Genomic DNA, 11,458 nt, shown 5'->3' on the forward strand with positions numbered 1-11,458 from the left:
GACAAATTAGGGCTTTTTAAAGGTCTTGCAAGTGTCTGTTTTTCTTAGGTTACAATGTCCGCTCTAGGTTGTATTGGCATTCAGATTATCCCTGGGTACCGGCTTGCATCGGTTAATCCCTGTGACAGACAAGAAAACAGCAATATCCTGTATCTTAATTTCATCTCAGGTGCTTTGGAAGCAGTGGCTAAAAATGCTGGCAACACAATTCAGTCCTTAATCCTTCGTGTAGAGGTCACAATAAATACAGGAGTGGTACAGGGCCCAAGATCTGTGAACCAGTGATAGAAGTGAAACGTTGAAGGCTTTGCATGGGGTATTTCTGATGCTCTGAGGATGTACCTGACTCATGGCTTGCTTTCTTTCAGCGTATAAAACTGTATCGGGTGTGAATGGTCCCCTGGTTATCTTGGATCAAGTCAAGGTAAAGATTCAGATTTGTAATAAACGAAGCTTTTTAAGGGAGGATTTACAGGAAAAGCTGTGGCAGATTTAAATCCAGGCTGGTGTGAAATTCACGGGGCCACTGAGCAATTTGAACTCGAGATGTGTTTCTAACTGCTGAAATAAATGAGGATAAGCAGGTTGCTGTGGCACCGAGAGCCGCTCGTGTCCTGGGAGAAGGGGAGAGTGGGTGAGATGTTGGGGGATAGAGAGGAAATCTGGCAGTTTTACGTAAATCCCACAGACATCATCTAAAATTGAATGTGGAGATGTACATATTCACTTTATTCTTGACCTTTTTGCTCACAAAACATGGGTGCTCTCTCAAAGGGAGCTATAAACAGTCTTGGCTTGTTTACTGTCAAGTCAGAGGGAAGCAGCTGATGCTGTGTACAGGCAGAAGCTGCTTTTTCTTATTGTCGGATGCTGCACTGTGGCTTTCCATGGGTACTTCAGGACTTTCGGAGGTTTTAGGACAGGTTCTGTCAGGTCTTTCCACAGCCTGCACCTCCGAGCAGTTGCTGTGTGGTGCCTGTACAAACAGCTTCAATTGTAATTGCCTTGGGGTGAGTTTTGTTCCGATGATCAAATGATTTTTCAAAATAATCGAGTAGTTGCTAAGCTTAAGCTTGCTTGAAACTGGTAACTTTCATTTTGTGGCTATTTTTCTGGATTTTAATGCTTTCCACCATCTTTCTGGCTGATCTCCAGTTCCCCAGGTACGCAGAGATTGTCCACCTGACTCTTCCTGATGGCACGAGGAGGAGTGGGCAGGTTCTGGAAGTCAGTGGCTCCAAAGCCGTAGTTCAGGTACGTCTGGGGACAGGAGTGTCCCTTGCTGCAACAGCGAAGCGTGTTATTAATCAACATGAGTCTGAGCCAGGTCAGATCCATCTTCTGAGGTGTTCTTTTGCTACTGGAAATTAAAATAATAGAAATAAAGTACTTATTCCAAGTGCAAGTGGCATGAATAACTTTAGAAGATTGAAAACTGGAGTGCAGTGACATTTTCTTACTTACACCCCCCCGTAGATCTCTCTGCTGCTGCACTAGAGGAGTCGTACTGTAATTGTACAGTATTAAGTTCAAGATCAGCTCCTATGCTGTGTGCATGCAGGTATTTCTTCTAAGCAGCCGTTTCTTGTTAATATTAATTCTTATCTGAAGATCTTTGCCCTGTTGGCAAAGGGAAACACTTGAGATCAAAGGAGTGGCACCAGGTTTCTTGGTTGCTGCTGAGACTCGGTGGATTTTGTTTAAAGTGGGTTTTTATGTGATGCTTTGTACTAACAAGCTGCTCTCGAAGTGCTTTGCTTGCGGAGGACTGCCTTCCCTTCCCGCCCTGTGGCGGATCAAGTTCTCAAGCTGTGAAGCAACGTTCTAGTGTGTTATTTGGTGAAACACAACACTTACTCCTTTTCCCTGTGGATTTTTAAAATATATTTACAGGTATTTGAAGGAACTTCGGGTATTGATGCGAAGAAAACATCTTGTGAGTTTACCGGGGATATTCTTCGAACCCCCGTCTCTGAGGATATGCTTGGTGAGTGCTTGGGTCTTGCTTTGAAGAATGAACTGAATTATCACACACTAACTTATTTTCACAGTAACTTATGGTTTGGTTTTACTGCTGTTCCTTGTAGGCAGAGTATTTAATGGATCTGGAAAACCTATTGACAGAGGCCCCATCGTTTTGGCTGAAGATTTCCTTGACATAATGGGTATGTTAATCCCTTTCTGGTATGGAGTTAAAGACAAAGCTGGTGTTTCTGACTTCTGAATGTTACAATAAATTTGCTTTTGAACGTAGGGCCTAACTGTTAGGGGGAGTTTAATCTTAGTTTTAATTGTGTGTGGCATCAAACTCCAATCAAATCTACTCAAGTGCAAGAAAAGGAGGTAGCAGAAAGTAACTGTTTTCAGTAGTGGTTGGAAGCTGTTCTTTGAAGTATCTGTAGACTGTTTAATGATACTGCTTCCAAAGATAAAAAGCAAATAACCTGTCAGGCTTTTCTTGAAAGCACTCTTACCATCAGCATGAGCACCGTATACCAGAGTCCTTGGATGTACAACCACACCAGGTTTGACCAGGCACATCTAAAGATTTATAAGCCTAAAGGTGGGGTTTGCACCTTTTGACATGAGCCTTAGATCAGTGCCCAAGGCCAGTGGTAGCTTGACCAAGCTTCAAACGTGTGTGTGGAATAACACGTGTTCTCTTACAAAAATCAAACAGGGCAGCCAATCAATCCCCAGTGTCGTATCTATCCAGAAGAAATGATTCAGACTGGCATTTCTGCTATAGATGGTATGAACAGCATTGCCAGGGGGCAGAAAATCCCCATCTTCTCAGCTGCTGGCTTGCCCCACAATGAGGTGAGTGCTCAAAGCTGCTCTCTAAACACTTAGCTTGCATTGCACTGAGGGTAAAAAGTGTGCTAAGTTAAATTCTGCTCTGTGTAATAGCATCAGATGGACTGAAACTTCTGTTTTTCCCTAGATTGCAGCTCAGATATGTCGCCAAGCTGGCTTGGTGAAGAAATCCAAAGATGTGATGGACTACAGCGAAGAAAACTTTGCCATTGTGTTTGCTGCTATGGGTGTAAGTCCTTATTATTGGAGAAAAATGATGCTTGTCTAATAAGACAATGCTGAGAGTAGCTAAACATTACATTTTTGGAAGTATTCAAAGTAGGTCTTGTGTATATAACTAAAGAGTGCTAAATTGGCTGACTTGACAATCCCAAATGGCCAGAAGCGCTGTAACAAAGTGTGTTAGAAAGTATCTTAAACTTAAAATCTCCAGCCTGGAATTCTAGAAGTAATTAATTCTGTTGGGAATGTAGGGAGTATTCATGCTACAGAGAGCTTTGCTTATGGGTTATTAATGAGGTGTTTCTGGTCTGGAACTGATGCCTTAATACTGTGATGTAGGTGAACATGGAAACCGCTCGGTTCTTCAAATCGGACTTTGAGGAGAATGGGTCCATGGACAACGTGTGTCTGTTCCTGAATCTGGCCAATGACCCAACGTGAGTAGCTGCGCTGTGTTGGTTGGGTAATGGCTGAGGAGAACAAGTGAACTGGAAGCTGAAGCCTCACTGGTGTCCTGCCAGATGTCATTTACACTGACATTTTGCAGCAAAGTTGCATCTGAAATGCTGCTACTCCAGCTGGTGCATGTGGCAGATTTTCAGAGGCTTTTGGGGCATCTGTAACTTCAAACTGTTACCTCGCAGCCTTAAAGCACTTGTCATCAGTAACGCCGTCCTGTTCTGTTCCAGCATTGAGCGCATTATCACGCCTCGTCTGGCCCTCACTACAGCAGAGTTCCTGGCGTATCAGTGCGAGAAGCATGTGTTGGTCATCCTGACAGACATGAGCTCCTACGCTGAAGCTCTGCGAGAGGTACGTGGTTATTAACTCGCGTGCTGGGTGTTGGCAGAAAGGGCTTAGAGTATAAAGTGAGAACGTGAACTTCTGCTCAAGCTGTTACAATCAGTATTCATCACAGTGTTCTTAAATAGCCAAGCTTTTAGTTATTCACCGATTGTCTAGGATTGTGTTCAGCAACAAACTATTGCTTCTGTGGCAGCTACATTTATTTGGCTGGTGGCATTTCAGCAGTTTGATATTATAGTTTCAGGTTTGCCTTGGCATCTTGTCACCCACGATTGTGGTGCTGTACTTCTCTTAATAGGGGTTTGTGTGGCTGTATTTTGCTATCACCTGCAGGAAGAGGTACTTTACATTGCTAGTGTAGTTTAATTAGGGAAGCCAGCGGGTCTGTGTGAGTGATCTGACTTCTTGGAAATGCTTTTTGGTCTGCCCCAGGTTTCAGCAGCGAGAGAGGAGGTGCCCGGCCGCCGTGGCTTCCCAGGTTACATGTACACTGACCTGTCGACTATTTACGAGCGCGCTGGGCGTGTGGAAGGCAGAAATGGATCCATTACTCAGATTCCTATTCTTACCATGCCCAATGATGGTGAGTTATTTTCAAGTGTTTTTAAGAAATAGCACTCTTGGAACTCCTTTAGAGGAACCTGCCTTATTTTGGACATGAAGCAAGATAAGAGGTCCTGTAGCCTTTAGGTTTTCATTTGAATAGTGCAGGTTTTGGCTGCTTTCTCTGTGTTGCTGATAGAAATGGCTTTGCCCACTTCAGGACTGTTCTCTAGCCCTCTGTCAGGAGTGCTTACAGCTCTAATCCGTGCATAAGAGCACTTAGTGATGCATGGGGGTAGTAAATGATGGCATTTTACAGTCACATCAGTGCAAGAATGGATATAAAAGGTCTGAAAACTGTCAACTTTTTTTTTCCCCCCACAGATATTACTCATCCTATCCCTGATTTGACAGGATACATCACTGAGGGACAAATCTATGTGGATAGGCAGCTGCATAACAGACAGGTGTGTGCTGTACCAGTTAGAATATACTTAAGATGACTCTACTTTTTGAAATAGCCAAGAATTTCAACATTGATATTTTTTTCTTCCAGATTTACCCACCTATCAATGTCTTGCCCTCCTTGTCTCGACTGATGAAGTCAGCTATAGGAGAGGGTATGACCAGGAAGGATCATGCAGATGTATCCAACCAACTGGTAGGTAAAAAAACCTCTTCAGAGACGTGGAGGTGTATTTCAAATACTCCTTTTAGTAAATGGCCTGTGAAGGGCATGCCAAGCAATCCAGAACACTCTGGAGGTGGATTTAAAGCATTGACTGGGTGTTTAGTGGGACCCTTTGGGTTTAAACAGAAGATGTTATGTGGATCATCAGGATAAAAGCACTTCTGTTTCTGTCCCCTCTAGTACGCCTGCTATGCCATCGGAAAGGATGTCCAGGCTATGAAGGCTGTAGTGGGTGAGGAAGCTCTTACCTCAGATGATCTTCTTTATCTGGAGTTTCTGCAGAAGTTTGAGAAGAATTTCATTGCTCAGGGTAGGTGTCTGTTTTGGGAACATCACAGCATGCGTTCACACCGAGAACGTCTTGTTCTCAGATCTGCCTGCTGCCGAGACGCATCCCTGCCCCATATTTCAGTCTGTGGCTGCTTTTCTGCAGGTCCTTATGAGAACCGCACGGTTTTCGAGACCTTGGACATCGGATGGCAGCTTTTGCGAATCTTCCCCAAGGAGATGCTGAAGAGAATTCCTCAGGCGACGCTGGCCGAATTCTACCCTCGAGACTCGACTGCGAAACACTAGCCACAGCTCCATCTCCAGCTCCTTGCTCTGTGAAACGCTGTTTGTTTTCTTTTTTTTCATGTGTTGGTGTTTACTTGTCGCCCTTGCAATTAAAACCAAGAATAGGTGACATTTGTGCCAGTGTTCCGACATACACTGATACCAGTTTTTAAAATATCCCTTCTTCCAAAGCCTGGGTCTTCAGGAAAATTATTTAGGTCAGCTCTTACAAATGTGCAATAGCTGTCACGAAGCTTGCTCTGTGATCTGGACCTTTTGTAGACATTTCAAAGGGATGTCTGAGGATCACCAGAAATTGCAGATCTTTATGTTCAAACCGGGAGCGCAGGGTTTAGAAAACACGGAAGAGCAAACGTGACTTTCTTTGTCCAAAGCATCTGCTGGGGCTGATCGCACGCGGTTGCCGTGCTGCTGGTAGAACAGATGGCGCCCTGCTGCCCTGCTGTTCTGCCCAAAACCCAGGCTGATGTGGGTGAGCTATGGAGAACGTGGTTCATGGCAATGTACCTGCCTGGGAAGTGTGCGACTCGCTGTGTTTGAACCATGGCTTAAGGCTCTTGAAGGTGTGCACGAAGTGAGGACACTAGTAGGCACCCAAGGTGCTTTTCCACTAGCAGAGGGGCTTTTCAGAGGGCACAGGCCAGGGGCTTCCTACCTGAAGGCAGCATGATTAGGTTTAATTACCGAATTTAAGGTTTTAAATTGAAGTTTGCAGAGTAAGTTTCCTACTTACCCTTCCCCCCCCCAACACTCTTTGAATTCTGGAGATGCCAGAGACACAAAGCAGCAGCTGGAGCAATCTGAGATCAGTGGTGTCCCGGTGGGCAGAGCTGGAGGTAATTCAAGGCTCTGTGCTGCTACTGAAGGGGATTAAAGGAGATGTGAAAATGAACTCTATACCTGACACAGTTGTACTGGTGGGAGGTCAGCTTTTAAGGTTTGCCTTCTAAGCGATGCAACAGGAGAAAGCGATGCAGGGTGGATGGGTATTTTGAATTCTGTTACAGAGCGTGCTGCGGGTGACACTGGGTCCTGAGTCACGGTGGAAGCTGTTGTGGTTTGCACTGCAGGCACAGGTTTGGCTGGCCAGGAAAGCACAGCATTCCCAAACACTGCAGACTTGGCTGGGCAATTCAGTGCTGGTTTTAGGGGGTTTTTTTGGGTTTCTTCTCCCAAATTGGCTCAGATGGGGCTCGGAGCCCAGTGCTGGCAGCCTTCCTTGCTTTTCTCCAGGCTTAATGTAGTCTAAGCTCTGGTCTAGCTAACCAAAGCATGTTGCACCTCTCTGAACGCCTTCAGTGCTTGTCTAGGAAGGTGCTAACATGACTGGAACGATGGTGTAGTGATTCCAGCTTTCCCTGACGTCTCCTACGTGCAGTTCTTCCTAGAGTTTGTTCTGTGTTTTCTGTATCTTGGACGCAATAGCAACTTAATTCCAGTGCATTCCACCCTAAAGCTGTGTCAAGTCTATTTTTCTTGAGGTAAGGATGGGAGGTTGGAAGTGTTGGCATGAGAATACTTTAATGTAGAGAGTATCTAAATAAATTAAATATGGAAGGTGTTGAACAAAATGGGAGCTTTTGGTGATTTATTTCTTGTGGTTAAAAGCAACTTCGGGTCTTTCTGTGGGGGTTATGGTGGCCTTTGCATGAATGAAACTATTTGGTAATGTGTTAAACACTTCTCACTTCCATTTCTAGGTGTGCAGATGATCAGGATTTGATCAGGATTGCAAGGATTTGATCAGGATTTGGCCTTCGGCTTCAGGACTCGACGCCTTGCGTGGGTGGTGCAGTAGTGGGATGATACCACATGTGCTGTAACAGGCAGCTTGCACTAGAGGATGCTAGGAAACCTGAAAAAGCCTCTTGCAAATGAGCTTAGGCTTATGTTGGCTTTAAATCTGCGTGAACAGGAGGGTGAGGGGGGCCTGGGTGGGTTTATTCAGGTGCTGTGTGCAGACACATCCATGGTGTTGGTCCCTCTGTGAATTTGCTGTGTGAAAGATCCCTGCTGGGGAGTGTGAACTGGAGATGGGGATTGCCCTGGTGTGCTCCAGAGAGAAACCCAAACACCCCTTCCTCTGCAGAGCAATGTGCACATCAAAACCAGCTGCTTGATGAGAGGGGAAAGAGCTTTTCCTTTCAGCTGAGTTTCGCTGCTCGTCTGTAAAGAGTTGTGCCCTGACGTGCCGAGCTGCGCCACCACCGTCTCCGTAAATCAGAAGCTGTTCCCGCTGATAAAAGCCTGGGGCTGTCTCAGGTCTTCTCCTATTAAATGTTCTATGCTGTAATTCGGGCTGTTTCTTCTACAGGAGAAGTCCTTGAAGTAGACAGACATCACCTTGTTCTTCTAAAAGCTCATTTAAGTGTCCAAGCTGGTTCCTGCAGTATGGCTTTCACCAGGGAGACACCGTGTTACAAATCCCATACCTCAGTGCTAATAATTGTCCTATAGAGCTTGAAAGGCTTCATTTAATGTGGAAGAAGGAGAATTTAGTACCTCTAAAAACAGATCTGATGGCTTAATAGCATTTAGCCCAACTTTCTTAGCTTTTTCTGCCCCTTTGCCCCCTCAGTTACTGTCACTTTGTGCCGAGAGAGCCTGTGGTTAGGACACGAAAGCAACTTCATGAACAGATGGCAAACACAGGTTTGGGAAACAGGAGGAAGAGGAGGGATTCCGAAGTCCGGTGAATTCCTGAAATCTTTCAGCAGTGATGAGTTTTGGGGACAGAGGTTGAAGGAGCATTCCCTGGGGCGAAGGGGTGAGCGCTGTGGAGCGAGGCCATGAGGTACCTGCAAGCAGCTACGTATGGATAACACATCTGCTGCAATGTGCGTATGTTATGGAGCAAACCAGCAGGAGTTCTGCAATTACAGGAATGCTCACGGGTGCTGTGTGCTCAGCCATCACAGGCAGAGGCCGGTTGGGCTCCGGTGAGCACAGCAGCCCTGCCTGCCTAGCCAGGAACCAGTGGAGAGGGCACGGAGCTGTGTGTGTCTGCTCCCAAATCGGCATTACTGCAGCCCTGGGCAAGGCTGTTTCGCATCTTCTATCGCCTGGAAACAACATTTCCTTTGTTTTCAATAAAATATTTAAACGGCAAGGGTGGGGAGCAGTGGGATGGGGTTTGCTTGGCTCTGCAAGGTTAAGGGAGAAGCTTGTGCTTATCGGCACAGAATCAACCTGCTGAGGCTCTCCTGCTCTTTCCTGAGGGAGTTAATTCAGGCTTATTTGCTGTTTAAACCTCTCAGACTGCTGGTTTAATGCAGCATGTGTGTCTGGCAGAGGTGTGGGTTATACCAGAAGCTCCTAGGTAGTGAACAGCCTGAGCCTGGCCAGGTCCTGAAAGGGAGGGATGGCAAAAATAGCGTTAGGTCCTGCCAGATGGGGACCCTGGGAGCAAACTGGGGCTTGCAGCACGGCTATTTGGGTACTGAGCCGAAAATGTAGCCCTTAACTGGGAAAATGGGGTGGGAAATTGAAGGGGCAATGGGAGGAAGGGGTGTCCCTCTGTGTGGTGTCGTTGCACAGCTCCTGGTGTGGCTCTTGGCTAAACAAACAGCCCAATATTTCACGGCGCAGAGACAGCAGGTACCACTCGAAATGGGCCGTGCCGATCTCCCAGCTGCTGCCTTCGTGCGTTTACACCCTTTATTTCCCCTTTTATTTTCTTTGCTAATGACTAATGAGGACTGCCTGGGGGTCTTATCCCCCTTTGCCAACTGATGTCAGCCAGTCGGGTCCCCCAGCCCGGAGGAGCACACGCCAGCTGTCGGCTCATTTAGGAGGGGAGCGACCATTGGACACGTCCCCCCCCACCCTGCCCCTTGGGTTTTCGGTTGGGGCTGGCAGATGTAAGGCAGGGGAGCGGGCTGGTGGGGAGCGCTGCCGCGGGTTATTTGCACATCAAAAGCAGCTCTGCCTCCGACCCTTCCCGCACGGGGTGGCTCCGTTTAATTGCTCTTTCAAAGGCAGCCCCGGCCTTGTCTCTGCTGAGGTTTTAGGTCTGACTCTGCAAATCCCCCTCCCTCCATAGCCAGAAACTGGCGCGGTGGCACCGGGGTGTTAAAAGAAGATGCAAATCAGCTTTTCTCCGTCTTGAAGCTTATTTGCATCGGCTGATTAGTTCAACAACCGATTCAAGCCCCTTCTGTTGGAGGGCGGTTGGCGCTCGGGCAGCTGGAGCAGGGACCCCAGTGACTCGGGGGGAGATGCAGGAGCTGGTGCTGCTGCTCCTGCTTTGGACCCCATCACCAGAGTCAAACGTGCTCCCACTTTTCAGCTTCCCTTGCAATCTCACAGCATCCCAATGCTGAGCACTGCCTCTGTAGAAGCCCTGCTGCTGACACACTGCAGCCCCACAAGGGCTGATGGTGCCCAGTGCCCCATTTCTGCTGCCACCTGAGGCAGAGGATGCTCAGAGCCTTCCCTGTAGGGATTGCACAGCTTTCCCTCATCAGCAGCTCCATTAGGGTTTTGATGGGAAAGGGGTGGGACCCTCAACTGGTTTAATGGGAGCTAAGGGTGGCCAGGGCTGGGTTTTTGGCTTCCTGGTGTCCTTGTTGTGTGTTATCACGGGGATGCAGCTCTTGCTCCTGGACCTGTCCTGACTCCAGCTGCTGCTCAGCCCCGGTGAGTCCCCACTTTGCTGTGTCCCAGCATTTGCAATGTGGCTGTGATCTCTATGGGACAGGGTTGTCCCTGTGGGGCTGCTCCTTGCTGTTCCCCTGCCCTGAATCCATGGATGTGGAGGGGCTCAACTGAGCTGGTGGGACCCCATGGCCGGGGCAGGCAATGTTTGGGGGTGATTTGTAACAGAAGGTGCTGCTCAGGAGAAAGAGAGCTCTCACACGTGCTTTTCTATCATCTCCTTCCTCCTCAGCACTTTGAAAAGGCTCTAAAAATGCTCCTCTTGTGCCTCAGACAGCACAAATTAAACCAAGGTGTCCCTAGAAAGTGTTGGTAGGAGCTGGGTGCCCTTTTGGGCAGCACAGACCATGGCTTGGGCCCCCCACCTCGTGCTGCAATGGGGCAGGCGCCCCATGGAAACAGAGAGATGAGCCAGGATGAACAGGGCTTTCCGCAATTTGAGTCTTTCCTCCTATTTTCTGCCCCCCAAACTCCACCCTGGGCTTAGAACTGTGAAACCACTGGGTCTGTGCAGCTCAAACAGGCTCCGAGTCGATCGGTTTTGGAGGAAAACAGCTTCAAACAGCCCAAACACGTCCTTGTCTGTTGTTGAGGCGTTTTCATGGTATCTCTCCCTCTGTAATTGTTTTTCTCTGGCTCTGCCAGCCGGGGCAATGGGGCTGGAGGTGGCTTGGGGCTGGGGGCTTTGTGCTGCGTGGGGTTGGGGTGAAAATCGGTGTCACCTGGGGTGCAGGAGGGTGAAGCCGTGGGGCTGGGAGCGGGGCCAGGGGGGGATTATCTCCTCCTTCGTGACATCCCCGCTCTTGCCCGAGGCCAGGCCCTGTTTTTCCATGCATGGGTTATCCCAGCTGCACGGCGCAGATAACGCCGCTCGCCCACGCAGCAAAGCGCTCGCGGGGCTGGGAACAAACAGGGCCAGGTGGAAAGATGTCCCCAAAGGGGACCTTGGTGCGGTGGCTTGGGGGGAGTGATATAAGGGGGGGGTAGGCCAAAGCCCTGTCCTGCATTGCCGCTCATTGGCAATGAGAACCCTCTGAATGCCGCCGAGCCAGGCGCTCTGCGAGGCTAAGTAAGTTTTAAAAAATTTATTTATAAATAAGAACATAAAATTACCAGTAGTTTACATTGGTCACCAGAAATAACATC

At 48.0% G+C, this 11,458-nt stretch overlaps 1 protein-coding gene across 1 annotated transcript; it reads left to right on the plus strand.

The window, feature by feature from the left end:
• Nucleotides 1–368: 368 nt before the first annotated feature.
• On the plus strand, nucleotides 369–5,656 carry ATP6V1B2 (ATPase, H+ transporting, lysosomal 56/58kDa, V1 subunit B2; the record flags this gene model as incomplete). Its single annotated transcript, XM_010187088.1, has 13 exons — nucleotides 369–424; nucleotides 1,156–1,254; nucleotides 1,894–1,987; nucleotides 2,088–2,165; nucleotides 2,681–2,820; nucleotides 2,945–3,046; nucleotides 3,379–3,476; nucleotides 3,729–3,852; nucleotides 4,279–4,429; nucleotides 4,774–4,856; nucleotides 4,946–5,050; nucleotides 5,261–5,390; nucleotides 5,514–5,656. Coding segments are annotated over 13 exons (1,403 nt in total), but the record flags the coding sequence as incomplete, so codon positions are not given.
• Nucleotides 5,657–11,458: the final 5,802 nt, after the last annotated feature.

The sequence above is a fragment of the Mesitornis unicolor genome, unplaced genomic scaffold (genome assembly GCF_000695765.1).
Source record: "Mesitornis unicolor isolate BGI_N332 unplaced genomic scaffold, ASM69576v1 scaffold41806, whole genome shotgun sequence".
NCBI classification, from domain to species: domain Eukaryota; kingdom Metazoa; phylum Chordata; class Aves; order Mesitornithiformes; family Mesitornithidae; genus Mesitornis; species Mesitornis unicolor.